Source organism: Phasianus colchicus, chromosome 4 (assembly GCF_987193195.1).
Source record: "Phasianus colchicus chromosome 4, bPhaCol1.hap1.1, whole genome shotgun sequence".
NCBI lineage: Eukaryota > Metazoa > Chordata > Aves > Galliformes > Phasianidae > Phasianus > Phasianus colchicus.
In genome coordinates this window covers 16,292,452-16,318,407 of record NC_143439.1, presented here as the reverse complement: position 1 = coordinate 16,318,407, position 25,956 = coordinate 16,292,452, and the positions used below count along the sequence as shown (strand labels likewise).

The window sequence follows — 25,956 nt, the reverse complement described above, 5'->3', positions numbered from 1 at the left end:
CAGTTATTTACACAAATCTAGAGAAGCACTTGACCTGAGCACCTATATAATATAGTATGAGGAGACTGGCACCAACCAGTCTGGAATATCTCCCTGAACTCTCTGAGGGCTCGTGCAGCACAGCTGTGCCCCACAGATCATAAATGCTGTATACGGAGCCAGATACCTGTGCTGTTTCAAGTGCTCTTAGGGCAGTTCTGAGAAAGCAGAATTGCTTCATTTTAATTCGTGGAGTTGGAAACTCTTTTCAAGGTGAAGCTGTGAGCACAGCTCCCTTTGTTAGGTGCATTAATGACAGCAGTGTGTTTTAGCACTTGCTCTCATTTAAAATACATGAAGGCACTTTGGTCAAACCTGCAAAGAAGGTTCATGTGTGGATATCTGACCTAATAGTAGGGTTTTTCTAGTACGTGAGGAGTGCTCTCTACTTGTATACTTCTTTATTATTATTTATTATTATTATTATTATAACATCAGTCTTTATTATTTTTCAAATTATCATCTAGTGACAAATGTTTTGCAAATTAATTTATTGATTTTAATGCAAATTCCTACATTGTAGTAGAAAACTTGCATGCCTCTGATTTCCCAGGAACACTGTGGGCATTTTCATTTTATGTTCGTTGCAGATGTTCAAAGCCATGTATTAGAGGGGTCTACAAACTTAGTCATTCCGTTAGTGTAGGCAGCCTGGAAAACACTCAGATTTATAAAGTTTTTTAAAAATGCTTCTATTGTATGATATGAAAAATAGCATTCGCCAGCCTGGTCGCATCTGCACCACAGAGCTTGTGTAACACAGGAGTACCAAGGAAGCTACAGAAGTGCATGGCACGCAGGGCTCTGTGCCGCCATCCCTTGTGCGTCTGTGTCTCACATCCCATTAGGCTGCAGTCTGTAATGTGGATGTAGATGTTTTATTCCTGTAGTGAATAGTTCAGATATTAAAAGGAAGGGAAGAAGATTTGCTCCTGACTGCACCAGTGTGCTTGGTCTCATCTCACTTCTACTAAATAGGAGTCTTTTGTTGCAGACATTGTGGCTTTTTTCTCCATTTGCAGAGCAGAATGTGAACAAAGAGGGTGCTGCAAGTCCAGACCAGTGTCTCTCCTTTGAAGAGTGCATAATCACCTGCTTGGGTTCTATTGACAGGTACGGGATTCTGCTCAGTCCTTCTTAACAGTCCACGTCCCCCTGTATGTGTCCTATATTTACGTGACAGCACCGAGAGGTTGGGCTTCTCTTGAGCATCACACAGAGATGGAGTTCTCCTTTTTCTACGACACTGTTCTCTGGAGGACAGGTACGTCCAAGGCACTTGAGAGTGTATATGAGCATTGTTTTCTTCTCAGTTTTCCATTTTCTTAGTTTCTGCAGTGTCGCTGCAGTCCCAAGTTTGGGTAGTGTGCAGTGTCAGTCCAGCTGTGCTTGCATTTGTGAAAGCTTAGTAAGGGAGTTGTCATTTCTCCCAGCATCTGTTAATGGGAACAGTCATCACTGAGATGGTGCAGGATGAGAGCTAGGTATTCATTGGAGCCTCCGCAGCCAGGCAGAGGTTGCTCCCCATGTGACATATGGCATGGTTTCTCCAGTGCTTTCCATTGAATTCCATGTGGGAACTGCAGTTGTGATCCTCAGCCTCCTAGCGCTCAAGGTTGACTTTTTCACATCATAACTGCAGTGCTGCCAGTGGTGGGTCCCATACTGTGCCTGTCCCCTGTTGCTGGTGACATCTAAACCTAACATCATTGTGTGTATTTATGGTTTGTCCTTTGCCTGTTCTATTCCCAGCTCATTTATTTTTCTTTCCCACAATATCTGGAAGCGTACAGCTGACTCACCTGAGGATGATCTCAGTCAAACTGTGCCTTTTTGGATCTCTCTCAGATGCTTCTGGGCTGACTAGGGCTGTCTGTCACCACGTGAGGACTGCTGCCACGTGTCCTCCACAGTGACTTTGTTCTTGCTGTACCACACAGGGATTCAGACGGACAGCGTCCTCTCAGCCCGGCTGCAGATAATCAGGATCTACATCCGTGAGGATGGCCGACTGGTTATTGAGTTCAAGACCCAGGCCAAGTTCAGAGGTGAGAATGAATATTAGTCCTGATGAAGAAGGAGAGCACCATGAGAATGCAGCCGAGTTCTGAAAGCAAAGGTAGTAAAACAAGCTATGGCTAAGGCCAGTGTTCATAATAAGAGTATTTCTGCCCAAGGGCCAATTTGTTCTTTCTACTAGCCTCTCAGCCTAGAAATACTTCACATTTTTCACTTTTAACTTTACAAACTTTACACCTAATGTCAATGATTGAGCTAGGGCCCTCATAAGCCCTTATTGGTTTGGATATAATTATTTCCATTAGATTAAAAGCCTTCATCTAGCAGCAGGTGTCTTACATAGAGACTGCCTTCTCCATTTTCTTTTGTCCTTGCCAAGGCAGGGCAGCTCTATGTCCTCTGCTGCTGTCTCACATAGTTATCACAGAATGGCCCGGCTTGGAAGGGACCCCAAGGATCATGAATCTCCAACCCCCATGCCACAGGCAGGGCCACCAACCTCCACATTTAATGCTAGACCAGACTGCCCAGGGCCCCATCCAATCTGGCCTTGAACACCTCCAGGGACAGGGCATCCACAACCTCTCTGGGCAGCCTGTTCCAGCACCTCATCACTCTCATAAAAAAGAACTTCCCCCTGACATCCAATCTAAATCTTTCCTCCTTCAACTTGTCCTTCTGTTATCTACCCCTTCGAAGAGTTGACTCCCCTACTGATTATAGGCTCCCTTTAGGTACTGAAGGGCTGCAATGAGGTCACCCCACAGCCTTCTTTTCTCCAGGCTAAAACAAGAAAGTGGAGCAGCACAGTGACAAGTCATAGGAACAGGGGCATCCCCTGCCAGCCAGGAAGCTGCTGGTATTTGGGAGTAGCAGGCTGCAGAAATAGCCAAGTTTGGCTCCACCTCAAGCCAGTGCACTTACCAGAAGCTAAAATCTGCACTTGGGTGTGAAGTACCAATAGCTGAGGTGCTGAGCAGGCTCTAAGGTTGCTCCTAATGAGAGACCTGGGGTCTCTCTTCCCCTGTGCTGCTGTGTGCATTGGTATCTCCCAGTGCCATATTGTCATCTCCTTGTCCTCACCACAGGGCTCTTTGTAATGGAGCACCACAGCTTGCCAGATGTGAAGTCATCTTTAATGACTCCAGACCATCTGGGAGGGATCGAATTTGACCTGCAGCTGCTGTGGAGTGCTCAGACCTTCGATTCTCCCTACCAGCTTTGGAGGGCAACTAGCTCTTATAACAGGTGAGGACCACAGGCTCAGCTCTTCAGGCCATCTTTTTTTATTATTGTTTCTGTCTTTTCTTTAATCTATATTCCTTGCATCGAGGATCAAATTAAGCACTGTCAATCAAATTTGTTCCTCCTGCACCTGCTGAATGGGTGTTTCTAGGGTTTGGGTTAGGTCCTATTATGAACCCTCCTTGCTCCACTAATTTGGAAAATGTGGATGTTAGGCAACGCATCAGGTGGTGGAATGGCCTGGAGTTTGGTTTGATGATGATGGTGTCTCCTGTCTGTTCTCAGGAAGGACTACTCTGGAGAGTACACAATCCTCTTAATTCCTTGTACTGTGCAGCCTACGCAGCCATGGATAGAGCCTGGAGACAAGCCCCTGCCCTGTACAGCTCATGCTCCTGAGCGGTAAGGAGTCACCCTTTTCACCTCTGAATCCAGTTTTGGGTTATTTGCATGGTCCCAGGAAGCAGCGGATGCGCTACAAGAGCAGGAGGGAAAGGGCAATAACCTCCCCTGTGGGCTCTCAGCCGAGTGGTTTTCAGCGTTGGGGCTGCAGAAGCCTGTGTAATTGTCAGAAAGCTTTAGCTGGTTGTGCAGGGCACAGTACTGTTACTTGAAAACTGGGCAGGGTGAGAGGCAACAGGCAAGCTTAGGCTGAATACTGCTGGGCTATGAAAGTAGAATGGGAAAATGGTAAAGTAGATGTAACTTCGTGTCACCAGCGTGTAACTTCAGATGCATCTAAACTAAACTTCACTCATTCCCTTTCTGTCTCAATACAGATTTTTGATCCCGATTGCCTTCCAGCAGACAAACCGCCCAGTTCCTGTTGTCTACTCCCTAAACACAGAGTTTCAGCTCTGTAACAATGAGAAGGTGTTTCTGATGGATCCCACCAAGTCTGAAATGTCTCTGGCAGAAATGGATTACAAAGGGGCTTTTTCAAAAGGTAGAATATCTTTTCTTGTTCCTCTTGTATTGCATGCTTCTGTTTTCAGAACTTCGGTTTCTTTGAAAAAGGAAGGTATAACTCAGATTTGGCTTTGCCATCTTGTACAGCAACAACTGGTACTTTGAGCATGTCAGAGCACCGCAGTGTCAGGACCAGAAGACACGAATGTTCTCGTGGCAGGGTATTCTGTCATGGCAGGGTATTCTGTGCACATGGACATGTACAAAAGCACAGCTGCTTGTAGTGGGAGGTGTGTGGCTCTAACAGAGGTTCTCTTGTTGAACTTTTTGTTATCTCTTCCTTGACGTCCTTTGGAGAGTTTAACCTCTCAATCTCCTCAGGGCAAATCCTATATGGCCGTGTGCTCTGGAATCCTGAACAAAACCTAAATGCTGCTTACAAACTGCAGCTGGAGAAAGTCTACCTGTGCACCGGCAAGGATGGCTACGTGCCCTTCTTTGACCCAACAGGAACTGTCTATAATGAGGGGCCTCAGTATGGCTGTATTCAACCCAACAAACACCTGAAGCATAGATTTCTCCTCTTGGTAAGTTTTCTGCTGTGGATAAAGCCATAATGTGGAGCATTAGGTGCTGTCATGCCTGAATAAGTCTGGTCTCTTAGCCCCTTACTTACCTAACAGATGGGGAACTAAATGACATTCCATCTTGCAGGGAGAAGCTGCACATCAGGGAGTACTGTAAGAGGTTCTTACAGAAATAATGTGCTTGCAGTGCTGTCCTCTGCTTTTGCTTTAGATTTGTTTTCCCTAGAGCAAACAGGCTCTGTCTACAAAGGAATGAGAAGTGAAATGCTGTGGCTTTTTGGTAGTACTAGACAGACAGGTCCAAGCTGCAAGACAAGACCGAATCTTCCTCAGTCTTAAGCCACGAATATTTCTTAGTCTAAAGCAAAAGAAAACAAATGAGGAAAAGAAAGAAGAAAAAAAAAGCACAAAACCTACATATACCAAGGTTTTAAAAATTCTCTTGATCTCTGTTTGTGCTGTGGCACAGGCAGAATACAAAGGGAGATCTATTTACCAGCTGCACAACATCTCCCTTCATTGCTATGGCATGCTTTCAAGGTGCATTCAGCTCTAATTACAAGCTTTCAAATTAACATTAGCCAGCGTCCTCACTGGCAGCCTTACTAGCACTTAGTGCTATTAGTTGATGTAGTGTGCACATGAGCTGGCTGCTTAAGCTCTTTTCCTGATGCTCCACTCTACAAACCTACTATTGAACTGTTCAGTGCTAAAATGGTATGAAGTGCCTAAACATCATGCAGGTTAGAAATATGTCCCATGCAGAAATATAATCATTAAAAAAAAGTACATGCTCGTCTATGTGGAACTTGGACCTTTGGATTTAATTTCTGCAGCAGTGCACAGGTGTTATTGATACACTCAGCTTCTGGCTTCCCTTTGAAAGGTGTGCAAAAATGCCAGGCTGAGCTTTAAAATGCCCCAATGTGTTAGAATTTGTTTTTAAAACAATAATGAGCAATTTTAAGAAATTTGTGCCCACGCATGAGCAAGTGTTTCTGAGCAGGAAAGGACATCTTTTAAGGGAATATTTAATTTGAGAGGAGGAAGCTTTGAGATGAGCTCAGGGAGAGACAACATCAGCTCTGGCAAAAGGAAGCAGAGAGACACTGGGAGTGTTGCTTTCCTTTACAGTATCACTGAAGCAGCTCTTGAAAGCACCTGGTTATTCAGGTGCACAGTGTTGATGGCATGCACTCTTGCTCTGATTTTCAGGACCGAAACCAACCAGAAGTTACAGATAAGTATTTCCATGATGTGCCTTTTGATGCCCACTTTGCCTCTGAACTGTCTGAGTTTCACTCAGTAAGCAGCATGCCTGGTGTGGATGGATTTACTCTCAAGGTGGATGCTCTCTACAAGGTATGTATCAAGCAATGTCCATAGACCAGAACTAAGTCCTCTGTTAGCTAGCTCAGAGCACTCCGCACTCCTTCCCACTGTCAGGAGAGCTTAGGTTGCGATTCCCCTCCATGCTCAGAGGCTGGCTTTAGGACAAAACTTGGAGGAGCCAGGCAGATCACAGCAGGAATTGCCACAGTGGGAGGGACGCAAAGGAAACTCTCAATCGAGGGCAGCTATGTAGATCCTGATTTCCCAGTTTTTTCATCCCTCCCCAGTGAGGCCCTCTTTTTAACCTAGCAACCTCCGTGGGCTTAAGTGACTTCTTGGCATTCCTAGGGTCACACCATAAATTAACAAAGGAAACAGTTTGGAATCAAACTCCTGCACAGAAAAATGGAGATGAAGATTCTGGTGGTTAGGATTTTTTTCAAAGCGCTCAGTGAACAGTTAAAAAAAAAAAAAAAAAAGGTTGGCAATGTTCTCCATTAATCATTACAATTGTCAAAGACAGACAAGAAGACTGAACTCAGTGATATAAGTATTGGTGCAGGTGCTTATGCTGAATATTTTTGCTGATATCTGCATGACTCAAAAAAATGGAAAAAAAAATGCATCCAGTTCTGTCTTTACCTAACAAAATCATTTTATCTGACTTCCTGTATGCACATCTTCCCTTCCTCGCAGGTGGAAGCTGGACATCAGTGGTACCTTCAAGTTATCTACATAATAGGCCCAGAGAGCATTGCAGGGCCTCGTGTTCAGCGATCCCTTACTCACCACTTGAAGCGTGGCCGCAGGGACCTGGTTGACGGTGATGGGAGGCTGATGCTGGATGACTCCTTAATCTATGACAACGAGGGTGATCAGGTCAAGAACGGCACCAACATGAAGTCGCTGATCTTGGAGATGGAGGAAGCTGTGGTTGCAGCCTCCTTATCGCAGACAGGCGCTTCCCTTGGGAGTGCATTTGCCGCTGTCATGCTGCTGTTGCTGGTGCTTTTGGGAGTCTGCCTTGTCACCAGGAAGTGCCGGACGCTGCGGAGGAAGAGAGAGGCTGTTCGAGCTGCCCCAGAGGAACACCCTCTGAACACTAAGGTGGAGTTGCCCAAGGGCACAGAGAAGGCAGTGAACAGCCAGTACTGCACCGTGAGGAACGTCAATATACTGAGAGAAACAGGAGGCATCTCCAGTGTCAAAAGCAGGAAGGTGAAGCAGGTGAACTTAGAAGTTAAAGTCCACAATAATTTGCACGACGGAACAGAAGTTTAATGGAGCGCGTACTTATGTTTTGTAAAAGCCTTTTATAACTTGTAAAAAGAAAAAAAATCCACAGAAACAAAAACCAAAAGATAAGTAAAAGTATGCTGGTATTTTTATACTCTCATGAGAAAAGGAGGAGTTCTGGCTTTGTGTGATGCACAGCAGCCCAGGCTCTCACTGCTCTGCCCGTAGCTCCTGCATCACACATAACTGGTCCATTTGATGTTTGAGCAGGGGGGCTATGCTTCAGGGGCAGAAATCCCCCGGGGAAGGTGACACAGGCCTATGGCAGGGCCTGGTTCAGCCCTCACAAGGAGGAGACCACAGTTCCCTGCGGGACTTTGGAGCACTTTTAGCAATCTCTGGGAAACTCAATGTGTTTGTGAATCCACTTTGTTGAGCTTTGAGCACAACAGTGTGTGTGCCAGCAGGATGTGGGAGCAGTTTGCCACCTCCCTAGGGAAGAAAGCAAGAGAAGCAATATATCCTCATGTAATATCAGAGGCAGAGTGACTTGATTTGCTTCTTCAAATGAGGCAAAACTATACTAGAAACCAAAACTGCAGCCTCAGTGCTCAATGGGACCTGGGGGTTTGTTCTTGTGCTGGCAGCTTGGCCACACACAACCCTATGGGACCTTTGCTACAGTGGTGCTCTCTGGGGGAGTTATGGCAGTTAAGGGACATGAATTGTCACATCTCATGGTGCTACAGAGTAAAGTTTGAATGTGAACCTACCAGAGCGTGACAGTAGTGTTCATTTCCTGCGCCTCCCTGCCTTCAGCCACCATTTTTTACCTGCTGCCTGGTCCTGGTGGCAGCACGGGTGCCGCTGGCACTCTAAAGCAGCCAGAGCTGTGTCTGCATGTGGCAGCAGTCCTTGACCTTGGGTGCTGGTGGGGTGACTCCGTGGTGCTGCCTGGGTTGTGGCATGGTGGTTTGCAAGCCAGCACCAACCACAGCTGTACGGAGCCCTTGGCTGTGGCCACAGTGCTCCCCAGCGTGAACTCTGCCAGAGGGGCTCTCCGGGACACCACTGCCAGTCAGCAGCCACGGTGAGCAGCAGCAGGAGCTGATGTACTATGCCTGCTTAAGTAGCAACACCAAAAAGGTAACAAAATAACTCAAATGAGCATCTCCCCTAAAGCTTCCCTGCAAAAACTCAGCACCAGATCTCCCAGACAGACTAGCCCCTTACCAGATCATCTCTGAAATGAGGATCTTTTACATCACTGATTAGTCCCTCTCCTGGGAGGGATCTGGTGACCAACACCTCCCATAACATACAGAGGCACAGAGATGATCTTGAATATATACTGCCTTCAATAGCTAGGACTTCAGGGTAATATAGAGATTTCCTTTCATCGTATAACATACATACACTTGCTTTTCTAGTAGTAATTTAGTAGTAATTTATGGGGTGTGTGTGTATACATATATGAAGTGTATATACTGTGTGTATCAATGTGTGCATCTAACTGTGCATCTGTGTATCTCTGCATGTCTGTGTGCCTGTGTACATGTGCACACTTGCATGTACACGTGTGTGCACATCTGTGTATCCATGGGTGTACCTCTATGCGTCTGCATTGGCATGTGTCTCCATGTAAGCTTGTACATGCATTTCTCTGTGGTTAGGGGTGAGTGTATGTCTGTGTCCATGTGCATGTACCTGTTTCTGTCCATGTGTTTGTCTGTTTATTTGCATCTCTCCATGTATCTGCAAGTGCATATCAATGGGTGTGCATGCCTGCACATCTGCATCTGCATGTCTGTGCTTCTGTGTGGGTGTTTGTGTGTATAAATACATACCTGCGTGTGTGCATCTCTGTGAATGTTTGTGTCTTTCTTGGAATTCAGTGTATGTGTGTGCAAATGTGCATGTGTGCAGAAGCTTGTACGCGAGTATATGCAGCAACACAACACGGGAGCAAATATATGGTTTAAAAATACTGAATGCTTAGTTAACTGTTGGCTAATTGCTTATTAAATATAGGAAATGTCACATAGGTGTTGTTCAATAAGCAGTGGAAACTGAAAACAGTTTGTTCATGTTTCAGCTCTAAGTAGTACCTTTTCCCCCAGCTTATCACAACCTCCGTTTTATTTTTTTAATTTTTACAGCACGCTGGGTTTCTGACAGGTCATGTATTAATCACTGCCGTGTGCTGAATATTAATAACATACTTGAACATTGTATAAACATTGAATAATTACTTTATAAATATTGACTTCTCTGTTAAAGGTTCAAAGCCTTGCGTAAACAGTGAAGGAAGATCAGAAATCAGACTGTGTGCTTGTGTTTCAGCACAGAAAAGGGCCTCTTGGGAAGTGAAAAAGCAATTATTGTGATCTGAAAACTGTAGTTTGATGTGATATATTCAATATTATGACTGCCAGTGTTGTATAAAGATTGGAGTTTCAAGCATTAGATGTACAACTTCTGGGCTTTTGAGAGGTTGTGGAACCATAGAATCACCGAGGTTGGAAAAGACCTCCAAGATCATCCAGTCCAACCATCCACCTATAACGACTCGTTCCCACTAAATCGTGTCACTCAACACAATTTCTAAAGGTTCCTTGAACACCTCCAGGGTTGGTGTCTGCACCACCTCTCTGGGCAGCCCATTCCAGCGCCTGACCATTCTTTCAGAAAAGTAGTGTTTCCTAATATTCAAGCTGAATTTCCCCCTGCACAACTTGAGGCTATTCCCTCTAGTCTTATCATTGTTACAGAGAATCACAAAATGGCCCAGGTTGGAAGGGACCCCAAGGATCATGAATCTCCAGCCCCCGTGCCACATGCAGGGCCACCAACCTCCTCATTCAGTACCAGACCAGGCTGCCTAGGGCCCCGTCCAGTCTGGCCCTGAACACCTTCAGTGTCGGGGCATCCACAGCCTGTTCCAGCACTTCACCACTCTCTCAGTGAAAAGCGTCCCCTGACATTCTCCTCTAAATCTTCCCTCCTTGAGTTTAAATCCATTTCCCCTTTTCCTATTGCTTATTTACCCACGTAAAAAGTTGACTTCCCTCATGTCTACAAGCTCATTTTAAACACTGGAAAGGCCGTAATGTTGTCTCCCCGCAGCCTTCTCTGCTCCAGTCTGAGCAACCAGCTCCTTCAGCCCGTCTTCACAGGAGAGGTTGTTCTCCAGTCCTCTGATCACCTTCGTGGTCCTCCTCTGGTCCCGTTGTTGATTGTTTTCTGTAATAGTTGTTACCAAAAGTTGAGTGGTCAGATATAGTCAGTGATTCAACAGTTAAATGCACAGTTGGGGTTGGAAAGTTTATTTCAAATACGTGGGCAGTAACTCAGGGAATGCACTGTGAGTTTTGGTGCGTGTAGAGAAGTACACGAGATAGACAAATATAAATAATCATCCTACTGTTGTTCAATTCAAACATAAGTAGTTTCACTTGCCTTTGGTCATTCAACAGAGAAGCTGAATAAACAGCTGAAAAATGAAGGTTGCTAATACTCTAATGTTAGTGTTTAGCATTCTGTTTCTTGAGCTGCTTCTCGGGAAGCCTTTAAGCTATTTGTTAGTGTCTGAGCTTGCTAAGTTAACCGGTTATGTTTCAGGAAATCTTCTTTCAGAAAGATAAATTAGGCTGTAAGAAGCTGTTTTGCTCTGAGCTGTAAAGAGTGCGCAGTATTCAAAGAATTCATAAAGCTCACGTGTACGCGTAGCTCACTACAGCTGTATTGAAACATCTATGAAAACTGCATTCCATTTTCAAGTACGTTAGACTTGTGGGTGCAATTATTGCTCACCTATGTAGCAGGAATTTGTTACTGATTTTTTTAGTCCATCTAAGCAATAAATACGTTCCTTTCTACAGCTGTGTTCTCTCAAGTTTTATGGTTGTTTCAAATAACAGTTATGAGGACTTAGTTGTGAGGAGTTTCTTTGTTGTTCCAACTTCCTGTTTCTGTTACTGGATTTTTTCACTGTTGTTCACTGGTAAGTCGTAGCTGTCGAAGAGTTAAGGGGCTGTAAGAGTCCACTTCTGATGACTAAATTCTTAGTGGATTTTAATGCCATTTTCTCAAGAATGAGATTGAGCAGCCTTTTATTCCTAAAAGCACTTCATGTCTGCCGTAGGCTTTTCAGCTGAATCAGCTGTGTTTTACATTTTGCTTTTACCAGAGGAGCAGGAAACAGCTATCAGAGGTAGACTGAGTAGAATCACAATCTACCAGAAAGCAAAGATGAGCTATGAGATCCTTCTTTATGCAGTCCAACCTCTACAGTGAAGTTAGTCGCTGGAATAGGTTGCTTGCATGCATTTGACCATGAAACACAATTAGTATATATTCCAGCTGAGGGACTTAACTCTTGGCTATGCTTGAAGATGCTTAGTGTGCTGCTGATGACTATTTTGTTTCGTTATTCAAGTTTCCCTACAAAGACAGGGCTAGAGTTTAAGTACAGTTTTCTGTATGGACAGTAGGTGTTCCTTAAGGCAAAGAGCAAATAAAGCCTCTTCACGCAGGCAGACACGTTTTTAATTCTTAGTGGATGCATTTCTGCTCCTGTGAAGCAAAAAAAAACGTGCAGCACCACCATAATCTGTGTGGCTCCGAGGCTCTACTTTTGTATTTTGGTATTAATTGCACGCATTTTGGAAATTTGTAACTGAACGAAATTCTGCCAAAAGACAGAAGTAATCTAATTAAAACTTTAAAAAGCTTGTTGGATTTCCTGCATCATTAATTCTTTGAAAATGTTTACAGTTGACCATGACTGTGATAACTAAATGTTCTTTGTTGCTAATGATTCTAAGAAGCTGAATTCTTTTTAGGATCAACTGGCTAACTTTCACCAGCTTACTTCACACCTGCATGCAGCCAATGAGAAAACAGAATTGGTAAGTAAAACCTAAGCAATGACCTAGTGATTTTTTTTTTAAATCCTGGATTTAAATTAAATTGGATCATTAAGGTACAAACCAAAAGAAAAATATCCTTCCAGCTTATCTAATTGGAAAAGAACTTGCGTCACTCAGATTTGTAAAGCTGTCTAGCAACCAGTCAAAAATCAAGAAGCAATGGCTCCCTTCCTGAAGACAAAACACTTAAGTCTTGGTGGTTCAGAGGTTAGCTCTTGATATTATAGCAACTCCTTTTTTTATAAGAAGCCACTTAGGCTCAGAATTCTTGCATGTGGTATTTCAGTCAAACATTCAAAAAACCATCTTCAATAGGGAAGAAATTAAATAATGTTTTACCAAGGCTAGCTCTGCCACACGTTAGCAAGTTTCCTAGAAACACCAGCATTTTCAGAGCTGATCCTTTGAGAGATTTTTGCATTCTAAGAATCTTTAATTGTATAGACTGAAATTGAGCTTTAGCCCCGGACTTCCAGGAGTGACACAGTTTTGATACCGTAGAAAAATAGGAGGCAAAAGACTTAAGTTGCTAGCTGAGCAACTTCCTCTCTGTAAGACATGCTTCTTGTGTGATTATTTTTTTTTTTTTACAAACCGTGTTTGTCCTGGATGCTGTCAGCGTGTAAAGTAGGGAGGAAAAAAAAAACACCAACAAAAAAACCCAACCCTCTGTATCTTGCAAGCAGTTCCATTTACAAGCTATTTCATTAGCTCTAATAATAGCCAAATAATGCACTTAGAGAGAGGGATTTTTACCGTTTGTAGTCAGTAACCTCAATCAACTGTTCTTTCAGCATAGCTACAGTTAGAACTGAGGGATTGCTGTCAGAAAGCAATCTCAAGAAAATACCACGAGCTTTCAGAACAGTCGTTTTGATTTAGAAGTTGCATGCTAATCTGCTATGTATAAACAAAGCAAGAGGTATCAAGAAACAGAATGACTGGATGCTTAAAATCATGATACGGGAAAGAAACCGTGGGCAGAAAAGTGAAATAGCTGTATTCTTTGACAGAGACAGCGTTAAGATAGAGGCTGTCCATTTGTCTGCATTCTCCAAAGCGTTTGACAAGGTCTATTGCCAGAGATGTAAAGATGTCATGGAACAAAGGTGTCCTTTCTTGAACTAAAAAACTGAAAAGTGAGAAGTGGAGGGCAAGATTGCTGTCAGGTTTTTTTTTTTTTTTTTAATAAGGGCAAAAACAACTGTGTTCCCTGGCTGTGTTGAGGTTTAAAGTTTTCAGCATACTTAGAAATGTTCTGGAAATGAAATCTAGTAAAGAGGTGACAGTGCTCACCTCAAGTAAAAGTATTTAAGGTAATGAAAACTGAAATAAGCTGTGGAAATCTGCAGAAAAATCTCATGACATTCCGTGTGCGAGTGAATTTTTGATTTTTTTTTAGTAAAATGAAAGCAGAAAAAAAACACTCTACAAATCTCTCCTTGTTTTGCAGAGCAATCAGTTTCTGAAAACTGTAGCAGAACAGAACATGGAACTAGAGCAGCTACAGAAACAACTGAGGTATAAACCAGGCAATTTAAAAAAGATAAAAATCTTCTCTCTAGGCTTTCCTAACTTAAGCTTCTATCATAAGCCTTTTTTGTCTTGCAAACTGTCTTGACAGCGATGGTTGAAATGGTTTCAGTTAATGGCTTCGTAATGGCTTGCTATAAATGTGCATCAGTAGTGGTAAAGTACAATATCACTAGTTATTTCTAGTCCCTGTTAGTTTATTTTTAAAAGTAATAAATGTTCTCCAGTTTTCTTCATGACTTAGTTGTGCTCCAGTTTGCATTAATTTGTTTGCTGTTTTTCAACTTTATCATATACTCACTGGTCTTTAAATTTGCCCTAACACAAATCCTGGATAATTGGGTTAAACCCAGTCTTTTTGCTCCCAAGACAGAGGAGGAGGAGTGTGCTTGTTTCAATGGATTTTTGTACTGTGGAGAAGGTCTGGTACATTAACTTCTTTCCTTTTCTGTTTCTGCTCTTGATGAGCCTTTTTAGATTACAATGCATATCAATTAATTCTTGAGAAATGGTTAACGATTTGTAATTCCTAGTACAAATTGCTTTAAAAAGTGAAACCAAATTCTGAAAAAGATTACTCTTAAGTATCTGAGGCCACCTGTATTTACACGATTGGAGCACTTTAAGTTGCTGATTGCCTCGTCCTCCCAAATATTCATTCCACATAAACAGGTTATAATTAATGCAGCGTTTCTGGCTCATTGTTCCACATGATAAGAGGAAAACTTCTTGCACTGTATGAAAGAAGTTGTATGAAATCTGACTGCCCTTCACAGCCCTTTCAACAAAGCTGCAAGAGTATGATTTTTCCTCTGTGAGAATTAAAGTGTAATTCACAGTCTGTTTTCTCTACGTAGGCAAGCTAAAATAGATAGGTGGACAGCGAGTGCTAAAGTTGATGAAATGATCAGATTGACAAAGACGCTTCAAGGCCAATTGGAGAGAAAGGTATTCTAGAGAAAGGGGTAATTTTCTGTTGCAACTGAATGACTATACAGATATCTAATGTTAAGCGTTAAATTAATCTCCAGTTGTTCTCTAATTTAATTTATATTGTATTAGATTTAGTTTATTTTATATATCTTTGTTTTTATAAATGAAACTCAGATGTTGCCTGGAAAACACGTGTGTTCTTTCTAGGAAGAAGATGTGGTATCTGCCCAGCAAAGAGAAGCAGCATCTGACAAACTCCTGCAACAAGCGCAGTCTAGCGTAGAACAATTAGAATCAAGGTAAAGACATGTTGTTGGATGTTACTGATGGGATATGTACAAAAAAAAAAAAAGCCAAACAGGAACACAGTTCTGGCAACTTACTTTCTGTGAGCTTAGTTTGAAAGAAGTACAGTTCTTTAATTAAGCTTTGTATTGTTAAATGAGTAAAATTACTCGTTTGTTTTAGATTACATGTTACTGTCCAAGATGCCGAACAAATGAGGACAGAAAGAACAGCCCTGGAGAAACAAATCAGAACGCTTCAGACAAAGTGTGCTAATTTATAAAGGGAAAAGCATGAAGCAGTTGCAAAAGTCCAAGACTGCCTACGGCTGTTAGAAGAAGCAAACCTACAAAAAAGTCAGGTAAGTCACGAGTGAAGGCATTTCTTAGGTGTTAGAAAACTTTCATCACCTGCAGTTATGAAGTGCCCATTTATGTATATATGTGGAGGTATACACACATACACAACCAAATGTCTTTCATTTCTGTTGTACTAAAATGAGTAATGCAGAAGAGAGCAAACTTATGATCTGACCTCACATCACTTAGTTTTGTCATACTTAAATACATAAATGTTATTGAATATTTAAAAACAAACCGGGCTGTCAGAATAAAAATGAAGGCCCTGTTATTATGAATTTATGACTTAGTAGTGGTTAGGAAAGGAAAGGTGAAACTAGAGAGACTTTTTTTTTAAAAATAAGACAGGTCCAAGAGAGTGAGCTTTGTGTTCAACTTCTTGTTATCCTAAGGAATTCTGAAAAATTTATTGTGTAGTAAGTCAGCAAAACCTACAGTCAGGAAAAAACAAAGAAACCCTCCAGAGGATTTGAGTGTGTGCGCTAGATGGGGGGATGAAATTCAAATGTGCTGTACTGGCTGCTGAGCTTACTGTTTGACAGTAATAACGTGGTCCTATGATTACACTCATGCGATCCTCAGTGGTATTTAATAAAATTAATAACTTTTAATAAAATAGGGATATTTAAAAAACAAAAAAACACAGTGTACCTTAACGTGCAGTTTTGATTGGCACGTTTCACGTGAAACAGGAGAGCTAGAGAAGTGCAGGAGTCAACATGACACATACGAGAAATAAATGTAATAAAAGGTTCTAAACAATATTTGATTAAACTGTTAGGGGATAATTCTTGTGCCAGAAGCGTAGATAGAAAAACAATCAAAAATGGAAAAATCCACCAAAACTTCCTAAAGGCAGGGTCTCATCCAGCAGGTTTGAAAGGTATCGATTCACATACACATAAAAAAAGTCTCCCTTTCTCCCATTTCTTCATTTCTCCAAAGTATCTACTCTTTGCCCCTATAGGAGACAGCGTGCAGGGACTGGTGGACACTTGCGTGTTTTCATGTTAAGCTTCAGCTGTAATCAGGCTTCCAGCAATCTAATGAATTCTGTTTGCTGGAAAGACAGAGCTTCAATGTGCCTAGCAGACTTTAGCCAACAGTAAATTAAGTCTAGATTATTTAATGCCCGTGGGAACAAATAAGGAATCTTAGAATTATTCTGCTCAGGCTAGCATCTTGAGCAGGTAAGGAGATAAACATTCTCTTTTAGCCCAAAGTCGCTTTTCAAACGTGAGCAACGGCCTTATTATCTTAATTAACTTCATCCCTTTGCAATACAGGAGTTAGCGCCGTCTTTTTTGTTCGTGCTGATTTCATTTCTGTGACAAAGGAGGAAGACCCTGTCTGGAAGGAGGGTCTGAAACTTCAAAGAGTTCCTGCTACCATCTGATCTGTTTCTGGAAGGGATCAAAATGTTGACAAAACTCTGGGGTTCCGGTTGTTAACGCACTGCCATGCAATTGGTGTGATTCCTCTGGTTACACAAAAGAGGATTATTGTCTGTTACAGACATTCTTATACATTTATAGCATTTACGATGCTCTCTGGCATCTTTCTGGCATGCCACTTCCTTTTCATATCTGTTGTTAGTCTTCTGCATCCCATTTGCTTTATGCTCTTATTTCCAAGAACTCTCTTCACCTATTAGGCTGTGTTCAACATGGGAATTAGAAATTATGCTTTACGTCCTCTAGCTCTCGCTGGCTACCTTTGAACTTGTTTGGTCCTTTTTCTTAGTAAGATATTTTTACCTTTACAAGCATTTCCCCAAAGCCTGCGTATGCGGAACACAAGGTAAAAAGATATCTATTTTTTCCCAGAGTTGAAAAACGAGAAAAACTTACACTTGAAAGGTATTGGTTAACTGTAAGAAACTCATTTTCAATTAGCTATGTGTTAGAACACAGAACAGTGCTCTTCATACCATTTTTGACAGAAAGAAGCGGCCAGATAAAAATTATGGTGTAAATAACGTCTCTGAGGTGGTTAGTGAACATTTAAGATAAAGAAGATAAATAACAGTCTTGTTATAAACAGCACTTTCGTGTTATGCTCTAGGAGGAAAATTTTGAGTTTGCAGATGCTTGCTCATTTATTGTTCTGGCTAAAACATCCTTCATTTTGCAAAGTGCGCATTTTATGAATTAATAAAAAAAACACAGCCTAATATATGCAATTAGTTAACTAAACTGTGGCCTCTCTGGTCTCTTAAGAGATTATATGAGGGACTAACAGGTTGTCACAATAACGCTCCTCTTTTTCATGTTACCATATTAAAGCACCTAAGCTAAGCTTACAAAATGTGATCAAAAGAATTCTAAGAGTACTTTAAGAAACACAGCACAAACTGAATGGGAGCAGTTGAAGAACTCCAGTTCTCACGACTAGAGAACCTTCTACAGACTGAAATCATATCTACTAGTGACCTTTTCCATGTATTTCTCTTTTTATCCATCTACTTAACATCTATTCTCTGTGCGATCTAAGGTTTTTCCATCTCTTCCACTGAGAGTTCGGTATTGCATTTTTCAATCTTTCTAGACCAGCATCTCCTATTTAACAGCAGTGCCTTTCCTTCATCCTTTCCCGGAAGGGTTCCTTAGTGCACTTTTGTTCCATAACTGTATAATCAATTGGCATATAGAGTTCTAGGCTAAGTAAAATTATTGCAACAGGAAAATAATAAATGGAAAATACTTACCAATGTTGGAGGCTCACAATCTTCTCCACAAAGAGGAATCTCTAGAAAGAGCTCCTTCCTCTGTGGCAGCACTTAAATAGGATCTAGGAGAGGTGGAGCCAGGCTCCACGCCTTCTGGTAGCGCAGCTGAATTACCTCCACCTGTGCTCCCAGGGCTGACTCAATTCTTGCCTCAGGTGGTCGATCAGAGTTCAGGGCGTGATTGAGCAGTTCCCGTACAAATTCCCACCATCTTATCATGCTCGAGAGCTGTTTGGTTCACTGTTACCCACCGTGAAAGAGTTTATCTATGCATTCCTTAGCTGCTTATGAATTTTTAGCTTTAGTTTTGTGGAAGGTAACTGACAATCTATTGAGTAAAAAAAAAAAACAAAAAACAAAAAGATTCCCCGACTGCTTCTCTGTTGTGCCAGTTGCTCTGAACTTGTAAGCTGTTCAGGTAACGCAAGCATATTCCTGTATTCCTGTACTGCCTACGTTCCCTTTTGTACTGCGTAATGCAGAGCTAACTCAAACAGCTTTACATTGCATTGGGTGCTTGCTAGCATCGGGCTAACGAGTAGCAAAGCACTACGCCAGGCTGCTGATTCAGTGCCACCTAAGAAGGAAGAAGGCCACCTACTTTAAATATGCACAATTCAAGCTAAAAAATGAACTGCTTTCGTCGTGAAATACAGAGTTCTCAGAGGAGCATTTCCCCAGGAACGCGCCACAGCCAAAACAATAATTCACACTTCACCTCCAAAGAACTTCACACGGGTCAGCCACTGGAGCCAAACGAGTGCGTTACGTAGAGACCGTTGTATTGCTGAATGTTTCACCGGGTTTGTTTTCACGACCGTTTCTGTTCTGTTCTCAAAGGAAGCGTCAGTGAATGCCATTTTTCCTGCCGTTGGCAGAGAAAAGCGCGGCTTCCAAAGGTGGAACGCTTAGTTGTCCTTGAATTTTAGCAACTCGTCATTTCTCTGGGCTCCGTATTGAAAGCTGCACGTTGCCACCTAGTTCGTGTTCAAAAACACGGTCGTTACGCATCTGAATCTTCTGTATTTATTTCTTTGCGGGACAACCCGACTTCCCTGAGTGCGCGCTAAATGATTTGTAATATCTAACTTGCAGAGTAGGGATTTAATGACTTCCCTTTTACAGCTAAACGCTATCAAGCACTTGCAAAAGTATCTCGTTAAGTATTCACGGGCAGCAGCTTCTCCTACGCGTAACACCAGTCAGCTCCGCTTCCAATCGTGGGAATGGAACGTTGTTTCTGCGTGTGATATTAAAAAGTAGCAATTGGTTTGAAGAAGGAGAACGTAACGCATTTGTATTCTGTAACTTACCCTTAGAAACAGTTGATCTCAGAAGTAAAACCCTGTGTATGTTAGCGGCACGTTTTAGAAACGTTATTACTGAATTATGTGATTAATTCTTTCTTGCAAAACTGTAATAGTTGTTAAATTTTCCAAACGATGCGAGTATAGTGTGCTAAGGATTAGAAAACGTATTGTCGAGCTGTTCTGTTAGGATAAGAAACTCTCAGCGAAAGAAAGACGGATTTAGCAAACATCGAAGAAGTTAGGGCCTCTGCACGAGGCCGAACTGTGTGAGAAGGTTGGGGTGTGAGGGCAGGCGCCGGGATACTCCCCGGCCTCTCTCCCGAGCTTATCTTTGTAGAAAGAAGGACAAGCGGATATCCGCAAAATAATGATCAGGGGTGGAATAAGTTAGTTAATTAACTGCGGATTTACGCTCCTGCAGCAAAAATTTATGTTTGTCCAGTGTTTCCACGTTCAGTGAAGCGTCGAGAAGATTGTGAACCTGAAGTGCTCAGCCAACGAGGAAGCGGGGCAGGAAGAGAGAAGCGTCGGGGAATAGGGAATAAAAGATGTAACTCTGTTTTCTGCGGGCTCTCCTGCTTGCAATTGCGAATCAAATCTGCTTTATCGGAGATACCGTCCTAGAAAATGATTTGGATATTTCCTACACGATGTCACCGGTCCGTTCGGGCCTTTGTCGCATCGCTACTCCCGTATTTCCAGCGCCGCCTTCAGTCCCGTTTTCTCCGTCAGGTACAAAGTTTTTACACGGGGTTAGCAATCTTTTTATTTAGTTAGTTACTTAGTTACGTTTTTGGACGAGGGGGGAGGGAAAGCGGAGCGGAGACGGCACGCAGCAGGGGGCCTCTGGAAACCGCTAAGGCTGGGGACGTTCTTCGGAAGGGCGTCGCGTGAGATGCGCAAGGGATCCGTTCGAATTAGGCGCAATTATGGGACTCGTTAGGGAATCCCGCCACGAGGTGAGAAGCGCGTAACACACCGTAACGGAAAGAGCGGTTTAAGTCCCTAATTCAGATCTAGAGTCCGCGTGTCTAACTGTCAGAGTCCCCGGCCGGCCCTACCGAGCCCCGCCGGCGCTAACGAGGCAACGACTCCCAGCTGCCGCGGGACCGCGGGCACAGCTGCGCCTCGTCCGCGGGCGGGGCGGGTCCGCCCCAAAGCCTCTTAAGCCCCGCCGGAGGCTGCCGGGAGCCACGAGAGAGCCGCCAGCATTCGTCGGCTGCGGGAGCTGGCGTGGGTTTCGTCCCTCCGGGTGCGCCCCGAAGCCTCTTCACCTCCGCGGGAGACCGCCGGAAGCCACGAAAGAGCCGCCGGCGTTCGTCGGCTGCGGGAGCTGGCGTGGGTTTCGTTTCTCCGGGTGCGCCCCGAAGCCTGTTAAGCCCCGCCGGCAGCCGCCGGGAGCCACGAGAGAGCCGCCGGGGTTCGTCGGCCGCGGAAGCTGGCGTGAGTTTCTTTCCTCCGTCCCGTCCTTGTGCCGCGGGGGGCTGCTTTTTCGAAGGAGCCCTCGGGATTCTGTGTGATGTTCTCTGTTGCGTTGTTTCGTTTCAGGCTGCGGTGAGATGTCTCCCGGCGAAGATCAGCCGGAACCGGTGAGCCGTTCTGTTAGCGACGAGGCGGCCGGCGCTCGGGAGCCATGCGGGGCCGCCCGGCGCTCGCCGCCTCCGGCTTCTCGGAGTCGGGGTAACATCGCCGCCCGGCAGCCTTCTCGTCTTCGGAGGGGGCTGCCGCTCGGTTCCCCGAGTCGCAGCGCGCTCTCGGCCCTTTCCTCCGGGGCTTTTTAGCGGGCGCGTCGGTTGCTCCCGTTCTCGTGGGTAGGAGCGAGCGGGATGCGGCCGTATTCCTCCGACTTCGGTGCTGCCGAAACGGGTTTCTGCTATTGAAGGCTGCAGCGGAGCCTCTCGTCACCCCGAACCGGTGAGATGGCGGAAGCGGTGAGCGGCTTGGGAGTCGCTAGGTAAGATATTTTTTCCTGGGGCTCGCGTAGGGCCGCCGCTCGGCCGCTTCCTTTTGTTTGGGACGAGCGCGGGATGGGAGGACAGGCTTTTTCTTTCCCCCGCTCCCCTTTTGCAATTTCAGGAGCGTGACCTCCGCCATCACGGTGACGCGGTGGGGCAGCTTGCGCGAACGGTACGTTGTTGCGGATGTCTGCGCGCTCCTTATAGCGGAGACAGGCGGGCGAGGTGGCGGAGTTGCTCTTCCGGTGAGAGAACTCGCCGGTATTGAGCCGTGCTTCCCTCCTCAGCAAGGTGACGTCTGCGAGCGACTCGCACGATAAGAAGACGCTTCTACGGAGGAGTCGCGGCGCATCGACGAGGGGAGACGAAGCCGGTCGCCTCGTGTGTTGTTGTGACGGGGAATGTCTGTACCGTAAGTAAATAGCTGAAGAGCAGTAGCGTAGCTGACGGGGGTGGGCTTGTTCGGGCGCCAGCGGAGGCAGCGTTCACAGGCTTTAACCGCCAGAAGTCAAAATGCTTTTGCTGGGAGAGCGGCGCAGAGGTCGCGGAGCTCCCCTCGCCGGAGCTCGGGAGGTCGCGTCCGGGCGCTTTCCCGAGCGATACGCGGTAAGGAAGCGGCACCGGCTGACATCGTTGCAGGGCGAGGCGGCGCGGCGGGGGTCTGCCGGAGCGCGGAAGCGGTGTCGTCGGCGACGGGACGAAGGAGGCGCGAGTCGCGCCCGCGCCCCAGGGCTCCTGCTGGTGCGAGTCTACGGAGTGAGGTAAGCGGTGTCCCTTGCCACCCGATCCCGACACGGAAGGACACGACTTGTTTTAGTTGGAGGGTGCTGGTGTATGCGGATGTGAGCCCTGAAGGCGCGTGGCAGGTCTGCGTAAGAGGTGTAGCTTGCCGGGCTGCGGCAAGCGTTTTGAGGGAGTTTGGGGTCACGGTGCGGTGTTTTCTTTCCTCAGGTGCTGGTGCAGCTGGTGCCTGGAGAGGAAGGTCGTTGTCCGAGGCCGGGAAGTGTGCTGTGCGTGCAGAGGAGTCAGAGGAGGCTGGTGAGGTAGAGTGTTAGTGGTGGTGGTCCTTGGGTGGGTTGCCTGTCCCTGGGGGGGGTGGTGTCGTCTTCCCTGGGCCCTGGGGTGGCTCTTGTGGGTGGGGGGGTGGTGGTGGCGGCTTAGAGTGTTGAGGGGGGAGAGCACAGCCCACACATGCAGCATGGCCATGCTGTGTGTGGGGGCTGTGCTCTCCCCCCTTGGGTTGGGGCTGTTGGCTGGGGATTGCACTATCTCAGAGAGATTATATTTTTTTTTTTTTTGGTGGGAGGGTGGGTGCTGGTCAGTAACGGATTTATTTTTGCTCTGGGTGGAGTGCAGCAGCTCTCCAGAGGAAAAGGCTGCCTGGGCCCCCCCTCTGCCTACCTGCCTACCTGCCTGGGGCTCCCCCCCCCTCTGCCTACCTGCCTACCTGCCTGGGGCTCCCCCCCCTCTGCCTACCTGCCTACCTGCCTGGGGCTCCCCCCCCCTCTGCCTACCTGCCTACCTGCCTGGGGCTCCCCCCCCCTCTGCCTACCTGCCTGGGGCTCCCCCCCCTCTGCCTACCTGCCTACCTGCCTGGGGCTCCCCCCCCCTCTGCCTACCTGCCTACCTGCCTGGGGCTCCCCCCCCCTCTGCCTACCTGCCTACCTGCCTGGGGCTCCCCCCCCTCTGCCTACCTGCCTACCTGCCTGGGGCTCCCCCCCCCTCTGCCTACCTGCCTACGGCTCCCCCCTCTCTGCCTACCTGCCTGCCTGCCTGGGGCTCCCCCCCTCTCTGCCTACCTGCCTGCCTGGGGCTCCCCCCCTCTCTGCCTACCTGCCTGCCTGCCTGGGGCTCCCCCCCTCTCTGCCTACCTGCCTGCCTGCCTGGGGCTTTCCCCCCTCTGCCTGGGGCTCCCCCTGGGGTGGGGGGAGACCTCCCTGGTAAAGGAGTCTCTTCCCTGGGTCCTGGGAGCGGTTCCTGGGTGGTGATTGCTGGCTTGTGGTGGTGCTCCCGAAGATAAGAGAGAGCTGTCAGGAGCTGGATTCTGCTGAAAGACAAAACTTGGTTTATTTCAAGCCTTGGGTAAAGCCCCTTGAGAGCGCTCCTTCTGGGAGAACTCTCTGGAGCTTATTATTGTACTTGCTTATTTTTATATAACACAAGGAGAGCTCTCTACCTTTTGGGTAAGGTCTTGCTCTGCAGTTAAGAGCACGCCTCCTGTTAAATGTGCCCAATTGAATTGCTGGATGGGCAGCTTAAAAACTTAATTGTCTGGAACTACACAGTGAAAAGCTAGATCTCTCTCTCTGAGAAGTCTATTGCTTCAGTTTCACTTCCTCAAGAAGAGTGAGGAGATACCTAAGATATAATTGTTCTTTTATCGTATGCTTCCAGAGTACTGGTAACTGAGCCCGCTTCCGCAAGATGGGAAGCGGCCTATGATATGTGCCTTTTGTAAAAAAAAAAAAAAAAAAAAGCTTGTGAGGGCTTTTTGGAAAGATTGTTTCTACTGCAGGTGTGAATGCTGTTGAGTGCAGGAAGTGGGATGCCTAAGAGTATCTGCGCTGAAGTGGAAATGTTAGGCTTAGCTAGCTTGAGTCGTTGCGGTGAAGTGGATACCTGTCTGCGTCTGACTTAAAATGATGACTAAATCCTTGCTTACCACCAAAAAACAAAGATGCGCTGCCTGTTTCTGCTCTTGGGTCCGTTCTGCTGCTGATATGTATCTCGGGGAATGTGAAAAGAGAGAAAACGGATCCCTGAAGCCATGGGCTGCTTGGTGTTGCGTGCTCTGTAAAAAAAAATAAATAAATAAAATAAATAAATAGAAAGACTTAAGTGAATAGCAAATATTTGTACACAGTATCTACTGCAAAAGTACGTGCCAGACTTGCTCTATTCACCAAGTGAAATTGCCCAGTATGGTGCCAGCGTTTGCGCTGTTGCGGCTGTAGCTCTGGACAGAAGTGTTTCTTGAATTCGGTAGAGCTTCTCGAGCTCGAAGGTGGGTGCGCCGTCCCGAGAGCGGACTGGCCAGCGACTGTCCCGCAGATAAAATCTTCTGCTTTCCTTTTTTAAGGTGAACTCAATGAGAGCTCTCCAGTTTCTCGGTAGGTAACCTGAGCTAGCGCTTCTTGGCAAAGCCCTTTGCGCCGAGTCTTGTAAGTTAGTTTCTGTGGACCTTTGTCCCAAAGGGAGACCAAACTCTAATGCTAATGACAAAAACGCTTTGTGCTCTGTACCGAGCTTTTAACAACAGCGGTGGAACTGCATTGGGGTTCTGCCTCTGCGTTAAGCGTTTGCGCGTAGCGTATTGTGTCTTCGTGCGAGAGGCTGCAATTCATTGGTTTCTCAATTAGTTAATGATAAACAGCAGCAGAAATACGAGTGCAACACAGAGAATTTTGGATACAAAATGCAGTTGAATGAGTTAGATACGATACTGTTTTCCTAATGGCTTGACTTTATACAGAACTTCAGTGAGTTATGAGGTGATTTTACTCACAAGTTCAAGGCGATGTTGGCAGGTGCTTGATGTGCTGCTCTGTGCGGTAAACAGAACAGAGGCTTGTTTTCTGCAGGGGTGGGCATCTAAAATGTGTATTACTGAGCCGAGAGGAGAAGCTTACAAAGAAACAAATACACACTAACTCAATGAAATGTCTCTCTTTTTTCATTATAGAATGAGAAAGCACCTCCTGTTGGAAGGGACCGCTGCCTCCTGGCTCTCTGTGGTGCTGCCCAGGCTTGGACTGAGCCGTCTGAGAGCGAAATCCAAATGCTTTTTGAACTCTGGCGGCCCTGGGCTGTCGCTGCTTCCTGGGGAAAGCCTGTTTAAATACCTCACCCCCTCTTTCGGACCTCCTCTGTCCTAACATCAGGCTGTTTCCTCCCCCCTATTGCTAGCTGCAGGGGAAAAGAAGCTGACCCCCTCCTTGCTACAGTCTCCTTTCAGCTAGCGTCGCAGAGGGATTTTCAGCTCTTCCTTGAATGCTTTCTGAGACTCTCATTTCTTCTTGGTGTTATACTGCATTGCCCAGAACTGCTAACATGCTCGCAGTGAGGCTGTAACACCGTGGAGCGGGATGATCCTGTCCTTTCCTCGCCTGGTAGCGCTGGGCCTGCTGCTCCCGGGGTGGTGCGGTTGTCCCTCCCTGATGACTGCTGCTGCACACCGGGGGCTTGAGTTTAACTTGCTGTCTACTGCTACCCCTGGATCCTTTTTCGTGGGGGGTCGGTCTCTGCCCTCATCCCTGCACGGTACGCGTAGCTGGGGTGAGACTGCAGCTCCTCTTAATGTAGGATAATTGGCAAACATAATAAATACACATTTGCCTCCTGTGTCCTGATCATTTATAGAAATACCAAAGAGAAGCCATGGAATCTGACTGGTGCCTGCCTCGTAGCTGCACTCAATTGTGTTTATTCTGACAACTGCTTGGAGCCTCTTTCTTAGGGGGCTGAATCATTGTTTTAAGAGGTAGGGGAAGGAAGGGCTGTTTACTGCCAAGTCTCTTCCTTGCCTACTCAAGCACATAATACATGCTTGGAACTG

The 25,956-nt window shown here is 45.6% G+C and overlaps 2 protein-coding genes across 10 annotated transcripts in view; both read left to right on the top strand.

Moving 5' to 3' along the window:
• The window catches only part of FRAS1 (Fraser extracellular matrix complex subunit 1), a 164,167-nt gene extending 155,955 nt beyond the window's left edge, over positions 1–8,212 (top strand). Inside the window, exons 66-73 of the mRNA XM_031607476.2 lie at positions 1,153–1,303; positions 1,980–2,087; positions 3,147–3,306; positions 3,589–3,705; positions 4,083–4,249; positions 4,594–4,799; positions 6,015–6,161; positions 6,828–8,212. Coding sequence (XP_031463336.2) covers positions 1,153–1,303; positions 1,980–2,087; positions 3,147–3,306; positions 3,589–3,705; positions 4,083–4,249; positions 4,594–4,799; positions 6,015–6,161; positions 6,828–7,412 — 1,641 coding nt within the window. The 3' untranslated portion in view covers positions 7,413–8,212. The remainder of the gene's footprint in view (positions 1–1,152; positions 1,304–1,979; positions 2,088–3,146; positions 3,307–3,588; positions 3,706–4,082; positions 4,250–4,593; positions 4,800–6,014; positions 6,162–6,827) is intronic.
• Positions 8,213–10,605: 2,393 nt separating this feature from the next.
• On the top strand, positions 10,606–25,741 carry LOC149918093 (uncharacterized). 9 transcript variants are annotated; one of them, XM_090138773.1, is made up of 14 exons: positions 10,606–11,370; positions 12,212–12,277; positions 13,752–13,819; positions 14,689–14,779; positions 14,972–15,063; positions 15,233–15,410; positions 19,889–20,889; positions 20,995–21,035; positions 21,262–21,400; positions 21,523–21,573; positions 21,689–21,813; positions 22,041–22,162; positions 22,353–22,444; positions 25,084–25,741. In XM_090138773.1, the coding sequence occupies exons 9-14, from the start codon at positions 21,366–21,368 to the stop codon at positions 25,274–25,276; spliced, it is 618 nt and encodes a 205-aa protein (XP_089994899.1). In that variant the 5' UTR covers positions 10,606–11,370; positions 12,212–12,277; positions 13,752–13,819; positions 14,689–14,779; positions 14,972–15,063; positions 15,233–15,410; positions 19,889–20,889; positions 20,995–21,035; positions 21,262–21,365; the 3' UTR covers positions 25,277–25,741. The 9 variants fall into 9 exon arrangements, 5 of the variants coding, with proteins under 5 accessions (XP_089994899.1, XP_089994900.1, XP_089994902.1 ...); XM_090138777.1 differs by adding an exon at positions 23,917–24,511 and having other exon boundaries at positions 11,226–11,370; positions 20,995–21,400; XR_016465857.1 differs by lacking the exon at positions 25,084–25,741 and having other exon boundaries at positions 19,889–20,178; positions 20,329–20,889; positions 20,995–21,400; positions 22,353–22,577.
• Positions 25,742–25,956: the final 215 nt, after the last annotated feature.